This window comes from Aedes albopictus, chromosome 1 (genome assembly GCF_035046485.1).
Source record: "Aedes albopictus strain Foshan chromosome 1, AalbF5, whole genome shotgun sequence".
Taxonomy (NCBI): Eukaryota; Metazoa; Arthropoda; class Insecta; order Diptera; family Culicidae; genus Aedes; species Aedes albopictus.
Window position 1 is genome coordinate 274,403,754 of NC_085136.1, and position 19,365 is coordinate 274,423,118.

Sequence of the window (19,365 nt, forward strand, 5' to 3'; positions counted from 1 at the left end):
ACCCCAATTTAGCCGTAGTTATCGTCTATTTGTGGATAATAGAAACCTGCATGATTTAGTTTTATGGTTAGAGTAAGTAGTATTAATGATTTTGCATGATTTCTCACCAGTAGCATGTAGATATCACTTCGTAGCATGTATGATAGATTAAGGCTTAGATTAAGGTACAAATTCAATGCATGACCCTAATTTTTAGTATCTTTATATCAAACTATAACAAGAATTATTCAATTTACTGCACTTCGCGTGTTGTATGCGCTTTACAATTCTGTTGTTTTCCTATGTCCTGGCTCACAATGCAGCGAACTTCAAACACAAATGCTCAATAGGTACTAACATCAGGCTGCTATAGTGTGCGTCGGCCAAGTCACCTATGAAGGGTGCGCACGGACATAGGGTGGTCCGTAACACTCCCCTCAGGGTACGCCAACCCAGTGTTGACTTACTCACCATCGCGCCTGACATCAAGGACTCCCAACTTGGCCACGGGACGCTCGTACACACCGTTCGTTGTGCGCACTGTAGCTGATCGGATTTGGCCGTCCTTTCCTGTTGTAACTCCGATGACCTTACCTTTGGGCCAGCAGTTCCGTGGTAACTGGGGATCGACGATGACAACAATGTCGCCGACGGATATCGGTTTTGTGTAGGTGAACCATTTTGTCCGTCTGGTGATTTCTGGAAGATACCCAGTTACCCAACGCTTCCAAAATTGGTTAGCTAGGATTTGTGATTTGGTGTAAGCCTGCCTCAACGCGATACCGCTGTCGTCGATCAAGGTGAGAGGCTTTGTACCGTTGGATGAACCGAGAAAAAAGTGATTTGGGGTGATAGCCGGTTCGGAATCGTTGTCAAGCGGTACATGAGTTAGCGGGCGAGAGTTGACAGTATTCTCGACCTCGATCAAGAAGTTCTGGAGCTCTTCAACTCGCAGGGTACGGGAAGGGCTAATCGACATCAAATTATTTTTCACAGTACGAATCAGCCTTTCCCAACTTCCCCCCATGTGTGGGGCCGCCGGAGGGTTGAACACCCATTTCGTCTCAGTGCTGGTAAACTCCTTCATAATGTCCGGCTCGTTGATAGCTGCTTCTATTTCGCGTAACTCACGATTCGTTCCAACGAAGTTTGTGCCTCGGTCACTATAAATCACTCTGGGTGTTCCACGACGAGCGATGAAATTTCTTAAGGCCATGATACAAGAGGCCGTACTGAGGGTGTGGACTATCTCGATGTGGACCGCACGAATCGTTAGGCAAGTAGCCAGCATTCCCCAGCGCTTTTCGGTTCTTCGCCCGATGGATACCTGGATGGGGCCGAAGTAATCTATCCCTACATGTGTGAAGGGACGTGAGAAAGCTGCCAGTCGAGCCGGCGGAAGGTCAGCCATGATGGGTGGACGTGGAATGGCGCTTTCATTCTTGCATCGCTGACATCGTCTTCTTATTTTGCTGTAGCATACGCGGATTCGAGAAATATTGTATTTTTGGCGTAGCTCGTTTATGACGGTCTCATGGTTGCGGTGGTGGTATCGTTCATGGTAGTGTGCAATGATTAGGGTGGTTATGTGGTAGTCACGCGGTAGAATGATGGGATTCTTGGAGTCTTCTGCAGTATACTGGCACAGCCGTGTTCTGCCCCGCATCCTGAGAACGCTACGGGTATCCAGGAAAGGAGAAAGCTGGTAAAGGGCACTCGTTTTGGGCAGTGGCGTTGAAGGCTCATGCGATGAATTCTGCACTCTTCGAAGAATGGCGATCTCTTCACAAAAAGAGTCAATTTGCGCAACCCGCAACAAGTAGGCTTCAGCTTCGATCAGTTCTTCTGCGGTTAGCGGTCCGGTGCCGGTGGGTAATTGTTGTAGCTTGCGTCGGCAGTTTGCAGGAAACCGGAGTACGAAGGCCGTCACATGGAGAAGTCGCTTCCAACTGGAGAAATCGATCACATTCACTATTGGCGCGTGAACTGTGAGGTGTACTAACAGATTCGGACGAAGTTCCGTAGTAGTCGAGGAGGCCTTGAAAGGGGCACGCGGCCATTCGGACTCAGCCCGCCACAGGAAGTCCGGTCCCTTAAACCATCTGCTATCGAGGCTCAGGTCTGGCCAACCAGCCCACTTGGTGGCGTCGTCTGCAACGTTGTGTTTGGTAGGTACCCAACGCCAATCGTTGATCTCGGTGGTTTCGAGGATTTCGCTCACTCTAAATGCCACAAATTGGCTGTATCGCCTATGATCCGAGTTGATCCAGCAGATTACGTCCCGGGAATCAGACCAGAAAACACGACTTGAGACTGGAACTGACAAGGACTCGGAAATTGTGTTGGCCAGTCTAGCACCAATGACAGCTGCTTGAAGCTCAAGTTTCGGAATAGATGTAAACTTCAGCGGGGCCACTCGTGTTTTGGCTGCAACCAGTGAGCACTCAATGACGTTATCCTGCTGAAAGCGAAGATATGCTGCTGCAGAAAAACCATTTTCGCTCGCGTCGACAAACACATGTAGTTGCGCTTCGTAGGCTACGTCAAGGGAGGTGCGGATTCGGAAGCAACGGGGAATACTTGTTTGCTCTACTTGAGGAAGGATCTGTAGCCATTGCTTCCATTTTTCGAAAGAGGCCTCTTGGATCGGTTCATCCCACTGGACTCCGGAACGCCAGACTTCTTGCAGCAAAATCTTCAAAAACATGAGGAAATGGGCGATCAATCCTAAAGGGTCAAAGATTGTCATGAGCACCCGTAGAATTTCCCTCTTGGTCGGACAACGATGACCGTTCAACAGCTCTTTATCGTACCGGTGCCAACAAATTTTGAACGTGAAGGTATCTGTTGATGTGCACCACCACATTCCGAGAACCTTTTCGGTAGCAAGCTCTGATGACAAATCCAGGTTTTTCTCTGGAACGTTCTCTCCTTGCAATGCCTTCAAAACTGGACTCGAGTTGCTGACCCAATTACGCATTTCAAACCCGCCGTTTCCGTGCACTAACTTCACTTCGTTTGCAAGTTGGATGGCCTCCTGCTCTGTCTCGACGCTCACGAGCATATCGTCCACATAGTGCTTTTTAGTAATAGCTTCGGCCGCCTTTTCGTACTTCTGCGAATGCCGCTCAGCGTTGACGTTTTTAACGTACTGAGCGCAGCTCGGCGAACAGCAGGCTCCGAAGGTCATGACGCGCATTATGTAGATACGTACTTCGCCGGTTTGGTCTGTCCAGAAAAAACGTTGGCAGTGCTGGTCCTCCTCTCGAATGTCCACCTGGTGGAACATCTCACGGATATCACCTGTTAGGCCAACTCGATGTTCACGGAACTGGAGAAGAATAGACAGCAACGAACATAGCTGATCCGGGCCCTTCAGAAGCGCCGAGTTGAGCGATTTCCCAAATGCTGAGGCTGCAGCATCCCAGACAATCCTTATCTTTCCTGGTTTATTCGGATTTGTGACCGGGAAGATCGGAAGGTACCATACACGCAATACCTGTTGGTTCAGCTCCTCTTCAGTAACCTGACGAATGTATCCCTTATGCAGGTAATCAACAATTTTTTGATTCAGCGTATTCGCCAACTGCGGATCTTTCTCCAAGCGCTTTTCGAGGAAACGGTGACGGCGAAGGGCCATGTCATGATTGTCTGGAAGGCGTACACCATCGTAGCGCCAGAGTAGGCCTGTCTCGTAACGGCCATCCTTAAGCTTCGTCAGGGAACGTAGAAGATTCTCCGCTCGTTGATCCTCATCAGACAGAAGTAAGTTCGTCGTTTTCGCTATTCCGAGACTTTCCAAAGAGAAATACTCTTTCATTGCTTGGTGTAGGGCATCGTCCGTACCATTGTTGTGCTGGAGTTCATGAAATGCACATTGGACAACGTTAGGAACATCCTCCGTACATCCTCCATACACGGTCCATCCAAGTCGTGTCTTCGATGCGATTGGATGATTAAGCTCTCCTTCTCTGCTTTGGAGCACTAAGCCGACGAACGCATGCTTCAGGCCAATGAGGATCCGTGGTTGAGCGGACTGATACGAATCTATTGGAAGCCCACGAAGGTGGGGGTATAACTGCGATAATTCCTTCATGTCGACTGTCTGGTGAGGCAGCAGCAGCTCTTGCACTGTCCTCACATTGTTCAGACTAAACATCTTGGGTTGGTTACACATTCCTCCTATTTCCAGGCTTACGACGCGGGAGTTGTCTTCGTTGCGCTCTTTTCCACCAGTCCATCTTAAACACAGTGGACTGATTTCGCCATCCAGTTCCAAGAACTTCGCCAAACCATCATCGAGCAGACTGAGCTCAGAACCTTCGTCGAAAAACGCGTATGTTTCTACTGTTTTATCACGGTTTCTTAGCACCACGGGCAAATATCGAAAGAGTACAGCCGAAGTTTTTGTACGATGAGTATTACATCCGTGACCTAGGTTAGTATCCAGCTGGGAAGATCTAGGTGTCGGGTTCGGCGATATCGCTCCTGCGGCTGATTGTTGAGGTCTCTGCTGATCATTGTGTAGCAATGCATGGTGTTTGAACGTGCATCCGTCCTTTCCACATTCTTTACTGTTGCAGCTTCCACTGTGTCGCCGGAGACACCTACGGCACAATCCGAATTCATTCTCATTCCCTGTCAAGCATCTGAGCGAGACACACGTATTTTTCTTGCCCTAGCCTATTTCAATAGAGATTGTTTTTTCCTATTAAAAGTGATAGGTTTTTTTACAAGTTCAACTAGTGCCTAATTAACTAGTGAAAAAATAGGCTTTGCTTTACTTGGAAGCGGCATTCCCAGGCCGAGTCCTACGGAGTGGCCGTTCATCAATTCCCCTGGAGCTGTCCAAAAAGGCAATAAAATCAACGTGTTGCCATCTACACCTCATCCGTCTCATCACCCAACGACGATGACAGCATCAGAAACAGTCTACCTACCCAACCGAGAGTGCAACAATCGCCTGCAAAATTGAACACCACACCGTCCACAACAACAGCGGCAGTGTCTGCGGTGGTCATCCAACCGGGCATTGCTCATGTGCATGGAGGCAAAGCGCATGGTTCAACGTTGTTTCGGAGCGTATGGTAAATATTTCGCTTTGATCTGTTGGTTTGCTCTTTTTCTTTGTCGCTGGATATAAAATTATTCCCAATTGGTCTTGCGTGTGCACAGACAAATTGAGTAGTTTGATAGATTTTGCCGCTCTATTGTTCCCCAGTCCCCCGTCTGGCTCGCAGCAATAATTTTAATTTGATTTTCGATGGTACAGTAGTTCCCCCTGTTTCACGAATTATTTTCATCACATTAATTTTATAAGTTTTTTTTTTTGAGTTGCTATCCTTCTTCTTTAATTTTTTTTTTCATAATATTTTCTTATACTAATTTAGTATTTAAGTAGGTACACATATATGGTGTTTTTTTTTAGTTGCAATCCTTTCTCTCCATTTTTTTTTCTCTTTTCCTTGCCCGTTTCTTCCGATATTACTTCAACTGTTATTGGTATTCTTTTGGTTTGACTCCCTTTCGCTCTGCCGTTTCCCTACCACAGTGGTTATAAAAGCAATTTTCTTTGGATTTATTCTCGTTTTTTTTTTGACTTGGTTATTTTTCTCGAAGTAGGGCTACTGGTTACATTCAGGTAATACCACGTCTTCGAATTAGTGATTGTTTTTTTTTAGTTGCTATCCTTCTATTTCTTTGATTTTTTTTCTTTTTTTTTACATTTTCTTATACTATATTAGTACTTAAGTAGGTATACGTATTTGAATTGGCATTTTTTTTAGTTGCTATATTTCTCCTTCATTTTCTTCGTTTTCCCGATTTAACTTTATATTGTATTTGAACATTCGGTTTCGGTTAATTTTGTCCTCTTATTGGTTTTTTATTAACATTGGCTGGTATAAGCATACTCAGCTCAGTTGATTCCATTCTTGTTTCCCTGTGGTAGAATAAAATAGGCCCGCATGGAAACGAATGACACCGGTGGGGGTTCGTCGGATCACATAATTTCATCCGATGACGAGACAGCCTGTGGTTTGTCCACTAATTCTATAGTGCTAACTCAGAACTCTGATGCCATGGAGACTGGTGATAATCAAAATGATCCAGGAGTTTCTCAAATACTCCGTTGTTCTGCTTCTTCCGGAATTGTCCCAATTAGTTCTTTGGTGAATGAAACACGGTCCCAACCCATGGTGAAAAATCTCTTGGTAACAAATTTTTGTCCGCCTGGCAATTCATCTCAACCCCCTGTATTCTCCTCTATCCCTGGATCTACTACTAACTCGGCGAGCCCCCGTCCGAAAGTTTACCCACCCGGATCTAAGGGTCCCTTTCTGGTTTTCTTTCGGCCCAAACCGAATGGAAAAAAATTAAATAAATTACAAATCGAAAAAGATCTGGCAAAATCGTTTCGAAGCATCCTTGAGATAGACTCACCCAGCCGCGATAAATTGCGTGTCACTGTTAGTGATCGCGAAGAAGCGAACAGAATTGTTGCCTTTGAGCTCTTTTTGCGGGAGTACAGAACTTATCTTCCTAGTCACGAGATAGAGTGTTACGGAGTGGTCACCGAAGATAATTTAACTCGTGCTGCCATCCTGTCTGGAGCCGGCGGGTTTAAAAATCGTGCCGTCCCGCTAGTTCCGGTACTTGATGCCGTGCAAATGAACAAGGCACATCCTGACGGCACAAAAACGTCGTCCAACTCTTTCCGGGTGACCTTTTCCGGCTCCGCTTTACCGAGCGTTCTCGTGATTGGGCTCCTTCGACTACCTGTTCGCCTCTACGAACCGAAGGTAATGCACTGCGCAAAATGCCAGCAGTTGGGCCACACCGCACTTTACTGTAGTAACAAACCACGTTGCAGTATGTGCGGTGATCAACATGCGGAGGGCTCCTGCAATATGGAGCCAAAATGTGCCACTTGTGGCGAATCTCCTCCCCACGAGCTCAGTGCATGCCCGAAGTACGTAGAGCGGGAGAAACGCGACATAAACTCTCTAAAACAGCGATCGAGACGATCTTATGCAGAAATGCTGAAAAAGATCGCCCCGGTTGCTGTCTCATCGGCCCATCCTATTACTAGCAATAACATCTTCGCATCCCTGCCGGCAGATGATCAAGGCTCTGACTCTGAGGGAGGCGAGGAGTACAATATAATTGAGACAGGAACGAAAAGGAAGCGAGCTGTTGCAAAACGGCACATGCAACAGCAAGTTTCTCAAAACGCTCCTGTTACTCAAACTGCTCAGCGAATCCCTCTGGCAAAATCAAGAAGTAGCGGAAACACTAAAAAGGTATCACCTCCAGGCTTTAAATTTTCGTCTGGAGACTTTCCGTCACTTCCGGGTGCATCTAAAACCCCAGTTGCCCCAGTTTTTCGCCCTGAAAACCAACAATCTAGTCAACAGGAACGTCGACAGAATCCAGTCGACCCTTCCGGAAAATTGACTCTTTCTGGGATAGTGGATATCATCTTCGAAACGTTGAATGTCTCCCCCGCTATAAGAAGGTTGATAAGCATGGCTCTTCCTTTTTTGAAACCTCTTCTGAAGCAACTGACTTCAAAATGGCCGATTCTTGAATCTTTCATATCTTTCGATGGATAATTTGTCCAGTGAGGTCGGAGATATGATTGAAGTCCTACAGTGGAATTGTAGAAGCTTAATTAGAAATATGGATGCGTTCAAATTTTTAGTCTACAACACACGCTGCGACATATTTGCTCTTAGTGAAACATGGCTAACTTCCGATAAAGATGTCTCTTTCCACGATTTTAATATTATTCGTTGTGATCGAGGGGATGGATATGGAGGGGTGATCTTGGGGATCAAAAAGCTCCATTCCTTTTATAGAATTGATTTCCCCCCGATGAACGACACTGAAATAGTTGCATGTCATGTTACTATACAGGGTAAAAGTTTCAGTGTAGCCAGTGTGTACATACCGCCCAGCGCTAGAGTATCTCGAAGAGATCTTGCGGAAATATGCTGTGTTATGCCTGCGCCTTGGTTGATCCTAGGAGATTTTAATGCACACGGAACAGCCTGGGGGTCTTCGAAGGACGACAATCGCGCAACCCTGATATATGACCTCTGCGACTATTTCAACTTGACAATTTTGAACTCCGGGGAAGCAACGCGAATTAAACCTCCAGATCCTCCAAGCATGTTAGACCTCTCAATATGTTCGAATTCACTATCATTGGATTGCACGTGGAATGTAATTCAGGATCCCCATGGTAGTGATCATCTGCCAATCAAAATTTCAGTTACCAATGATTCGTGTCAGGCTCGCCAGATCGACGTCGCGTATGACCTCACGAAGCATATCGACTGGGGTAAATATGCTGAATTGATCTCAGAGGGCGAGCAGTCGGTTGACGTACTTCCACCGCAGGAAGAATACCAATTCTTGTCCGGGTTAATCGTCGAAAGTGCTCTTCAAGCGCAGCGTAGGCCGGTTCCGGGAACTTCGATACGGCGAAGACCCCCCACTCTGTGGTGGGATGAAGAATGTACCGGAGCCTATCGCGAAAGATCCGCTGCGTTCAAGATCTACCGGAAGCGCGGTACACGGGATAACTACGAGCGGTATTCCTCTCTTCACAACAAATTCACGAACCTCGTGAAGGCGAAGAAACGTGGTTATTGGAGGAATTTCGTCAACGGTTTATCGCGGGAGACGTCAATGCGGACTCTCTGGACGGTCGGAAGGAGAATGCGTAACGCGGTGTCGGTTAATGAGGACAGAGAGAGCTCGCCTCGATGGATTTTTGACTTCGCAAAGAAAGTCTGTCCGGATTCGGTTCAAGTACAAGCGAATATTCGTCGTAATCCACCCGAAAGGAATGCGATAGATTCACCCTTTTCGATGCTAGAATTCTCACTCGCGCTTCTATCATGTAACAACTCTGCCCCAGGAATGGATAGAATTAAATTCAACTTGCTCAAAAACCTCCCAGACGTCGCGAAGAGGCGCTTGTTGAATTTGTTCAATCTATTCTTGGAGAGCAACACTGTTCCGGATGACTGGAGACGAGTGAGGGTTATTGCCATTCAAAAACCCGGGAAGCCCGCGTCGGATCACAACTCGTACCGCCCTATTGCGATGTTGTCGTGCTTACGGAAGCTGCTAGAGAAAATGATTCTCCATCGGCTCGACACATGGGTTGAATCGAACGGCCTTCTTTCAGATACTCAATTCGGTTTCCGCAGAGGCAAGGGAACGAGCGATTGTCTGGCGCTGCTTTCTACAGAAATTCAACTAGCCTACGCTCAAAAAGAGCAAATGGGCTCAGTATTTTTGGATATTAAGGGGGCTTTTGATGCAGTTTGCGTTGATGTCCTTTCAGACAAACTCCACGAGTGTGGGCTTTCCCCGATTTTAAACAACTATTTGTACAATTTATTGTCTGAGAAGCACATGTTTTTCTCTCATGGAACCTCGGCAACTTCACGAATTAGTTACATGGGTCTCCCCCAGGGCTCATGCTTAAGCCCCCTTCTTTACAATTTTTACGTCAGAGACATCGACGAATGTCTCGTGGAAAATTGCTCGCTACGACAGCTTGCGGACGACGCCGTGGTCTCTATCACCGGACCAGAGGCGGAAGATCTGCAAGGACCACTGCAAGATACCTTAGACAATTTGTCTGCTTGGGCTGTAAAGCTGGGTATCGAATTCTCTCCGGAGAAAACTGAGTTAGTTGTCTTTTCTAGGAAGCGTGATCCAGCAGATCTAGAGCTTCAATTTTTGGGTAGGGAACTCACTCAAGGTCTTTCACATATGTATCTGGGGGTCTGGTTCGACTCTAAAAGCACCTGGGGAAAGCACATTAATTATCTGTATCAGAAGTGCCAACAACGAATCAACTTCATGCGTACCCTCACCGGAACATGGTGGGGAGCCCACCCGGAAGATCTGATAAAGCTTTATCGTACAACGATACTGTCGGTTCTTGAATACGGTAGCTTTTGCTTTCAGTCCGCCGCGAAAACACACATACTGAAGCTAGAGCGTATCCAGTATCGTTGTCTTCGGATCGCGTTAGGCTGCATGAACTCGACGCACACAATGAGTTTGGAGGTACTAGCAGCAGTACTCCCTTTATCAGATCGTTTCGTGGAATTGTCGTTAAGGTTCCTCATCCGCTGTGAGGTGCTAAATCCATTGGTAATTGAAAACTTTGAAAAGCTGATTGAACGAATTCATCAAACAAAGTTTATGACAGTGTACTACACGTACATGACTCTGGAGGTTAACCCTTCTTCGAATGTTCTCAACCGTGATTGCTTCCAAGACTTCTCCAATTCCACTATAGTTTTTGATCTGTCCATGTTGCAAGAAATCCGTGGAATTCCAGATCCGCTCCGATCGGAGCAAATTCCAAAAATTTTTGCAAGCAAGTTCGGTCAAGTCAGTTGCGACAGAAGGTTTTTCACTGACGGGTCAAAAACAAATGATTCCACTGGATTTGGTGTATTTAACGAACTTCATAGTGCCGCCCATAAACTTCAAAGTCCTTGCTCAGTATATGTCGCAGAATTGGCGGCTATACACTACGCATTAGAGCGAATCGCCTCTCTTCCCTCTGATCAATATTTCATTTTTACGGATAGTCTCAGTTCAATTGAGGCTATTCGCTCAATGAGGCCGGTGAAGCACTCCCCGTATTTCCTGAGCGAAATTCGATCAATTTTGAGTGCTTTATCGTATCAAGCATATAATATCACCTTGGTTTGGGTCCCTTCGCATTGCTCGATACCGGGTAATGAGAAAGCGGACTCGCTCGCCAAGGTGGGCGCTATGGAAGGCGATATTTATGACCGTCATATCGCCTTTAATGATTTTTTTTCGATTGCTCGTCAGCATGTCTTGGTCAGTTGGCAACAAAAATGGGATGCAGGGGAATTGGGCAGGTGGTTACATTCAATTCTCCCACAGGTATCGAAGACGGCGTGGTTCAAGGGGTTGGACATGGGTCGAGATTTTATCAAGATAATGTGTCGACTTATGTCCAATCACTACTCTCTGGGCTCGCACTTCTATCGAATAGGGCTCACAGATAGCAATCGCTGTAGCTGTGGTGTAGGCTATCAAGATATCAACCATGTTGTGTGGGAATGCCCCGAATACGGTATTGCCAGATCCGATTTATGTGCATCCCTCAGGGCCCGAGGGAAACCAGAAAAGGAAGACATTAGAGATGTGTTGGGTAAACTTGATCTTGAGTACATGAAGCTTGTGTACGACTTCTTGAAACAAGCTGAAGTTTTCGTTTGATACCCCCGTCTTGTTGATGCACTTGTCCACCTCGTGTCTACGTTTGATACCCAAACTTGTTGTTCCACTTGTCCACCTTGTGTCCCTCCGAAAATCGTTTGTTTGTATCGTTACAGGTTGTTTGTCTACTCTACGTTCGACCAGCAGCAATACACCACGCCATGCTGCCACGTGTCAACGAAAAGCCCCCATCATCCTATCCTTTCCTCGAATACTTTTGTTCCCCCTAACCTCGACCAAACCGCGAGTTTTACGGTTTCCCAAAATTAACATAGTTTATAAGTCAAAAACATGAAATTGTAAAAAGTTTTAACTGAATTCGGCTCCGTTATGCCTGTTGGCGCATGAGCCTTAAATAAATGAAAAAAAAAAAAATCCGAATTCACGCACGGCAGCCCAGCGTGCATCACGGGTGAGCTCAAGGAACTGTGTACACTTGTCGACTGCTCTGCAACTGCTCTTACAAATCGGACACTCGTTGACCCGATCTTTGGGCGCTGCGGTATCTTTGACGCTGCTTGGTGTAGCTAGCTTCGATGTGAAGATTTCCGGTGGGGACTCCAAGTGAGCGTTTAGGAAGGCATTGCCCTTCTGCGATGAGCGAAGTTCGCTCCGAGTTTGCTTCTGATCTATGGTAGCCGTAGGGATCGTGACTGTGCTAGCGGCCTCTGCTAGGGAATAGAGGAAATTTCCGAGAGTCGCCAAGTTGACTCGAGGTACAGACATACGGTAGCATGCCCAGTCCAGCTTCAAGATTGGCGGAAGCTTGGCCACCAGTTGTTGCAACAGCGACACATTGTACAAGTGATCCTCTAAACCACAAGCGTCCACCGTTGCACAAAAGTTCTTCACGTTCACCGCAAAATCCACCAGTGTCTCCAATTTGTCCTCCCTCAGGACTGGCAACGCATCGATCTTGGCTAAAAGCGAGTGTACGATGGCTTCAGGCTGCCCGAACATCATCTTCAGGGTGCCCATTACTCCGGGGACGTTTGCTGGATGCATTAGCTGACTTTTTACTGCCTCGTATGCCCGGCCTGTCAAACTCTTCTGCAGTCTAATGATGTTTTCGTCGTTTGTGAAACCGCACATCGATGTGGTGCTGTTAAACGACGACAGAAAAATCGGCCAATCTTCAGGATTGCCGGAGAAATTAGGCAGATCTTTGGAGATGGCCTGCCGAGCAGCTAGCTGTGCTCGAGTAGGTCCATGTCGGACATTTCGATGACGTGTTGAGGAACTCTGACTTACAGAGGATGCTCCATCGTAGTTTGGCGGGATCGTGAGAAATTTAGACGGGCGCAAAAGAGAAGCATTGCCGGGATTTGGAACTGGAATGGAACGTCTACTGATGTTAACAGGAGCGGCCAACACAGGGGACTGTTCACTTACAGCATGGGAACCCCTGCCTATGTTTGAGAGATTTGTTGTTGAACATCCGCGAGGAGAGAAATTCACGAAAGGTGGCTCAACGACCGATTCACTGCGTGCACGACCGTTTACATCATCGATCCAGGCATCTACTCGATCCACGCTTTCCGCAACAGAGGTCGCTTCTGACTGGTTTGTGAGCTGCCTCAGGAGGTCGTACTTTTTGTTCAGGTAGTTACGTTGTTTCTCCGCTTCTTTCTGCTCCAGATCCCGCTCCTCTTCCAGCTTTTGAAGTTCGAGTTTCAGCAAAGAGCTTTTGGAAGAACCGTGAGAGACCAAAGAGTAGGTTCCTTTGGCCGATCGGTCTGATATGGATTTCGACTGCGACGCCTTCTTCACAGCTCCTTTGCTCGACGGTCCTTCCGGAGGCTGCAGTGTATACTGTTTCGACGAGATGATTGGATTCAATGACCTGCTTCTGTATGCTACTTCCGCTTGCTTTGGAGCCTTGTCGGAGGTTGATAGGATTTGCAGAGCCCTGGTTACTGTTTCGCAGGCAGCACAGCTCCAACTCCTGTCTTCAATCTCCTTGGTGACTCCCACGCAGACAGAATGATACCGCTTATGGCAGACGTCGCACTGGACCATTTCATCATTGTCTGGACCACTACACACTTTGCATGTTCTTCCCGGCAGGGTTTTATCCGTCTGATGCTCTGGCGACGTAACCCCTGTGACCACCACCGGCACAATTCCACCGTAAGCACCATCCTCCACTTGATTTTCACTTTGACCACCACTACCACCAGATTTGGCAACAGACCGGGTTGTCATCGCACCGGGTCTCAAATGCGGTTTGAGATTGCTACGGCTAGACATATCTCGCGTTAAACGAATTTATAAGATGTTGGCACCACCGAATAAAAAAGAGTTTCCGAACGTATTAATCCATATATTTCACGAACTGGAGGATTATAAATTCCTAAAGCCAAATACATTTTCGTTTTGTTAACTTCAGTTTAGGGTTTGACAAAGAAGTGGTAAAACAACTTACGTTTACTGCATTTACTCTTACAGAGACGGTATTCGGTGTCTTGACGGTACCACTCTGTTCGACTAACTGGTGAGCCTAGCATGTGTAGTATGATGTTTAACAATCTTGTACATTATAGATTTTATTTCTGTTACAACTTACCAACTGTTTGTAATAGTTATCGATAATATACCCCAATTTAGCCGTAGTTATCGTCTATTTGTGGATAATAGAAACCTGCATGATTTAGTTTTATGGTTAGAGTAAGTAGTATTAATGATTTTGCATGATTTCTCACCAGTAGCATGTAGATATCACTTCGTAGCATGTATGATAGATTAAGGCTTAGATTAAGGTACAAATTCAATGCATGACCCTAATTTTTAGTATCTTTATATCAAACTATAACAAGAATTATTCAATTTACTGCACTTCGCGTGTTGTATGCGCTTTACAATTCTGTTGTTTTCCTATGTCCTGGCTCACAATGCAGCGAACTTCAAACACAAATGCTCAATAGGTACTATCATCAGGCTGCTATAGTGTGCGTCGGCCAAGTCACCTATGAAGGGTGCGCACGGACATAGGGTGGTCCGTAACAGATGCCATTTGATAGAAAATTCAATAATCTTTCGAATAAGGGTAAAAAAACTGCGAAAAGTTTGACCATTTTAAAGTTATAGCCAGTTAAGGCAATAAGAGTCAAAAACATGGGGAGCTCAATAACTACGTAACGGTTGAGATTTGACCATATGCGTAGAACAATTTTTTTTCACCATTTATGGTCCTCTATCACCCTTTAAAAAGTTTGCACTCAGGAACCTAACACCCTGTATATATAAGAAATTCTTATGATATCATTTCATAAGACATCTTATGAAATATTTTTGCGCAATATAAAACAAAATCGCAACCTGGAATCGAACCATATTTGTCACTGAGATACCTTGGTATCGACTGAACTCAAGACCATCTATTATTGATGAATAGAGATCCTGAGTTACAGTATGTGACTCCCCCATTCTGGCGAGACTAGCTTTAGGAAGCCAACCACGTCCTTGGGAGATATGATCCATATGTCAGCAGGCCCAAAAAGGGCTTGCTCAGAACTTTGAACCTACGTTGAGTGAGTGCACTGCAATAGCAGAGGATGTGTTCTGATGTTTCCCTCTCCTCGTCACAGAAGCGGCAATTTGAGGTTTGGATTGCTCCGATCTTTTGTAGATGGTATCTGCAGGGGCAGTGTCCAGTTATTAGACCGGTGTAGATGTTGAGATCCCTTTTGTTGAGACCTAATAGTTGTTGGGTTTTCTTGGGGTTTATCGTTACGAGCCTGATACCGCAGAGGCGGGGACAGAGGCATCTTCAAAACGACGTATCGAGTCAATTCAAAAAATGACTTTTTCTTATAATCCATATCTAATCTAATCAACACTTCCACCTTCTCCAGCTACTTACCTGCCAGTCTTCAAAACCAATCTGCACTTTCGCGACTGTCCGAACCCTCGTCAGGCTCCTTGCTGCGCGTTACTGGTTCACTTTCACTGTAGTTAACCGGCCACCCCTTGAGGTGCGCGTGAGCAAACCTTTCCACATCGTTGATCCGGCCGTTGGCGGGATCCTGGAACACCGTGGCCCTGCAGCGTGGTCCACCAAAGCACCGCCACACCCGCCAACCGTCCTTGTGGTTGTAGAAATGGCAGTACCGATTACCCTGATACTTCAATATCTTGTGCCCTTCGCTGTTCGCCGTCATGGTAAAGTCCTTGGTGCCTTCGACCGTTATCATGATCTTGCGTTGCTCTTTCTCCGTTTGCGGACTCGGGTGATTGTGGTGCTCGTTAGTTTCCCGGATGTTGGTAAAATCTTCGTTGGTGATGAACGCTGCACCGCAGCCCGAGAGTCTCTCAACGCACCGATAGTAGAAGAACCCTGCCTGCTTCTGGTTACTCTGTGTGTACTCGTAGTCTTTGTACCACCGCCGGAGCAGGTTGTTTTCGTTGTTTATCGGTGACACGTCCAACGTTTCGATGATGTAGTCGAACTCGTATATACTCTTGGGCGGATCGACAATCGGGTGACTGTGCTCGTTGCAGTTGCTATACTTGATGACCGTTCCGTTGGGCAGTAGGTAGATGTAACATCCGCAGTTTTCCGTTTCCAAGCATCGGCAGGTTTTAGTTCCGTCTACTTTGGTGTTCACAATGCAGTAGCGCATGCCTTCGAAGATGACGAAATCGGTTTTCTGGGTGTTCTTGGCGATGTGATAGTCGGTCGATTCGAGAGGATATGATTCTTTTTTAACGTCAACGATATGCATCCCATCAACGATCTTGAAGGCATCGGCCGGATGGTTATGGGAATACTTAATTTGGTTCCTCAACGTGATGACCGTGTCATCTTTGGTGCAGTAGATGACGGTCAGACACTCTAGCGATTTGCGCATAACACAGTTCCACGCCGTGCAGTTCCGGTTCTCTAGCTTACGGCCACTGTAGATGAAGTAGTGGCCCTCGTAGCGGAGAATTTTAGATGTCTTCCGGTAGGCCTGCTCGGCGGCCTCTTCGGTGCTGGTAAGCGCACCACAGTAAACACGCATTTCGTTGTCTGGGGCCACGTAGATTACGGTCTGGCAAGAAGTCGTGGTGCATCCAAAAATCTTGATGCCATCCGACTGGAAATAAAGTATGGTTTAAATTTTTTATTGTTTTTGACGCAAATCTATCTAAAGGTTGGTTGGCACGTTAACTCACCCTTTCAGTCAACAACCGGTGCCGATGTTCGCCGTACATCAAGATTTCCCGCCCCGTGGAGAACTTCATCAGTTTGTACGTATGCCGGCCACGCCCGCTAGCAATCAGTTCGTACTGATGGGAAGCCTCCTCTTCGCACTCTTCCGCAGTCATGGGCTCCTCTTTAGCGTCCATCAGCTGTTCGACGTTATCCGAGGGATGATTGTGCTCGAAGTATCGATCCCTCCAGTAGATGGTTCCTGTATTGATGCTGCTCGTGTACATCTGCGAAGGGCAGTCCGATTCGATGCACTGCCAACCGTAGCGAATGTCATCCTTGCCGCTTTTGTAGTAACGGTACTTGTAATAACGGTACCCACCGGCCATGATGTTGATACTTCCGTGGCCAGCGTTGTACACGACGAAGTTTATGGATGTCAAAACCTACAAATGAATCTATGTTATTACGAAATCTTTTTCCAAATCATAGTAATGCTTCTGACAAGCGTCTACGGAAATTCTCAGATGCTTTCAGAAACTTATGCATAAATATCTAAAAGTATTATTAAAAATTCTAGCAAATATCACCTTTGCTTGCTTTGATTCGCCCATTTCCGCGTCCGAGTCGTCGATGCTCACGTTCTTCGCCCGCCTAGAGCGCTTCGGTTTCTGCGCTGCTGGTGAAACCGTGACCGCTCGTTTCTGCTTTCTTCCCTTCAGCCCCTTTAGCTTTCGCTTAGCCAAAGGCACATAATCATCGGCCGAATCGCTGGCGTCTTCCTCGAAGGAAGACTCCTGTTGCTGATACCGCTTCGACACTTTCGGACCGGGCTTCCGCCCGATTGATTTCGCCTCTGTGGGAGAATACCGTTTCGGGGCCTTACCTCGTCGCTTCGCTTCTCTTCCTCCGCTGCTTGTATCGGCAGCTTGAGATGATGCGAATGGATCCTCATCCTTTCGGCCTTTTCCGCGCGGGGTCCTCGTGGAGCTTGGAACCGAATTGCTGCTGCTAACCGACTGCAACTGTGGGACGCTCTCTACCGCCGGCACCGAAGCAGGTTCCCCTTGGCCCCGAGCCCGATAAAGCAGACGATTGTATTCCACACAGTTCTGCTGAAACTTGCTGAAGTCCTCCAGCTGCGTAATGCACCGGAAGCAAATGCAACAATCCGGCTCCAGTTTGTGGTCCAAATTCACCAGCGCCAGTGTTAGCACTTTGCGGTACAGGTCATTGTTTGGGTCATCTCCGTAGGGGAACACGTTCCGTAGTTTGAATGCTTTGGCGAAACACAATCGGCAGTAGTTGTCTTCTTGGCTGCCGGTGGCATACTTCGCGATATTTTCCCTGGAAGCCATTGATGATACATGTTGGAAAATAATCTACACTGATAGATCGCCTTATACTTACCTTGCTGCGTCCATAAATATAACAAAATATGTTCAATAATCTGATTTTAATGATTTATTCGAAAAATAATAAAAATTTCTTTCCAGCCAGAGCGAAATTTTGTTTACAAATAAAAGCTTCACATTGAACTTCACAGCAACCACAGCATGCACTGTAAGATCAAAGTACTCTTTAAAGGGTGAAAAAGTACCCATTTCGAGAGTAACTGTGAACTCATAAAAAGAGTAAACGACCTTTCACTTGCCTTTCACGCTAAGATCAGTTTACCTATTTTTCTAAAATATGGGTAAATTTTATTCAAATTTGCGTAAACTTTACGCAAATATGGGTAAATAAAACTCATATTTTGGAAAAGTGCACAACCTCATTTATAGGTAATAATAATCCATATTTGGGTTACAATTACTCATATGTGTGTCCACATTACCCATATTTGAGTTTTGTTAACCTATATTTGAGTATCATTTACGCATATTTGCGGTTGTGCACTTTTTGGAAAAAAGGTAAACCAACAATCAATACGAAACTAGCAATTCGCCCGTGACCCCAGTTTCGTCAGATTTCAATGACCCCAATCCCCCAGTACGTACTTTTTGAATGCGCACAAGGAGGCGACGCTTTTGACACTTCTAATTGTCAATCGTGTTTTTTTTTTCATGTTATCATCGGTGGCGTGGTTGCTGGAGGTGGATGAAGTGGCCATAGCGGACGGACTTTTACATATACTGCTGGATGGTGCCGGGTATCACGGACGCAGATCTGAGTGATCTCACGGAGCATAAGCGGTGGTTCATAGAGAGGTCATTATGGTATCAGCTTTGCAGTGACGCAGCCGGAAAGAACAAAATGGTTACGAGGTTGTTGATCTCTCACAGGCCACACGATACTGAGTGCTTTACGACGCTTCAGGTCAGAACCCAATGGATATTCCAATGTTTCGGTCGGCAGGAAGATAAGGATTGCGTGACAACTTTTGATGGAACAGAAATCAACGCGATTTATGAATATCTAGAAGCCCGAAATAAACACCGTGTACACATATTTTGTGGACTACACTGGGGATTTACCCAGCCATTTTTCCCCGCGTCAGTTATTCCAGGGATTCTCTCGAGCTTGGAGCTTTCCAGGAGATTCCCAATGTGGAGCTTTTTCTCCAAAGGAGAAATTCTGACCCGAAACAAGTTCAGCGAGCATGTTGGTTTATTCAGTTAACCTCACGGATATACTAGAGGATTATCCTCAGAAGGGTTCACTTTGCCATTGATAGGCACACGGTCCCTAAGGACGTCTAACACAGCAGATTTCCATAGGAGAGCCAGGTACAACGCAGGAACGTCGGCTTTGCTGATACGAAGGGATTTTTTTCCGATGGAAAATCGATTCAACTGCAAACCCAGTGGATTGCACACCGGGACCCTATCCGGTCTACCTACGTGCCAAGGTGCGTAGCCACCATGCTGCAGATCAAATCAACTGTAGCTTCCGGAATGGGCTCGAAAAACCTCGATTCTCCCAGAATCCTTTTTGATTTTTTGGGTTTCCTGAAGGCGAAT

The 19,365-nt window shown here is 46.3% G+C and overlaps 2 protein-coding genes and 1 long non-coding RNA gene across 3 annotated transcripts; 1 reads left to right on the forward strand and 2 right to left on the reverse strand.

Moving 5' to 3' along the window:
- Positions 1-442: 442 nt before the first annotated feature.
- Positions 443-13,518, reverse strand: LOC134291784 (uncharacterized). The gene is made up of 2 exons (XM_062859984.1): positions 11,733-13,518; positions 443-4,617 (listed from the first exon to the last, which is right to left on the reverse strand). The coding sequence occupies exons 1-2, from the start codon at positions 13,516-13,518 to the stop codon at positions 443-445; spliced, it is 5,961 nt and encodes a 1,986-aa protein (XP_062715968.1).
- Positions 13,519-15,055: 1,537 nt separating this feature from the next.
- Positions 15,056-17,957, reverse strand: LOC109429297 (uncharacterized). The gene is made up of 4 exons (XM_019705190.3): positions 17,813-17,957; positions 16,993-17,749; positions 16,426-16,848; positions 15,056-16,346 (listed from the first exon to the last, which is right to left on the reverse strand). The coding sequence occupies exons 1-4, from the start codon at positions 17,824-17,826 to the stop codon at positions 15,141-15,143; spliced, it is 2,400 nt and encodes a 799-aa protein (XP_019560735.2). The 5' UTR covers positions 17,827-17,957; the 3' UTR covers positions 15,056-15,140.
- Positions 17,958-18,062: 105 nt separating this feature from the next.
- LOC134285633 (uncharacterized) lies at positions 18,063-18,853 on the forward strand. Its single transcript, XR_009996513.1, has 2 exons — positions 18,063-18,621; positions 18,688-18,853. It is a non-coding gene; the product is annotated as an uncharacterized LOC134285633 (long non-coding RNA).
- Positions 18,854-19,365: the final 512 nt, after the last annotated feature.

Excerpts from the sequence above, each read along its gene's own strand:
- LOC109429297 (XM_019705190.3), bottom strand. Across the intron at positions 16,849-16,992 it reads GCGAATCAAAGCAAGCAAAG|GTTTTGACATCCATAAACTT; the intron begins GTGATATTTGCT and ends ATTCATTTGTAG. Across the intron at positions 16,347-16,425 it reads ACCGGTTGTTGACTGAAAGG|TCGGATGGCATCAAGATTTT; the intron begins GTGAGTTAACGT and ends CTTTATTTCCAG.
- LOC134291784 (XM_062859984.1), bottom strand. The coding sequence starts at position 13,518 with ATGTCTAGCCGTAGCAATCTCAAACCGCATTTGAGACCCGGTGCGATG. Across the intron at positions 4,618-11,732 it reads GGTCAACGAGTGTCCGATTT|GGAATGAGAATGAATTCGGA; the intron begins GTAAGAGCAGTT and ends GATGCTTGACAG.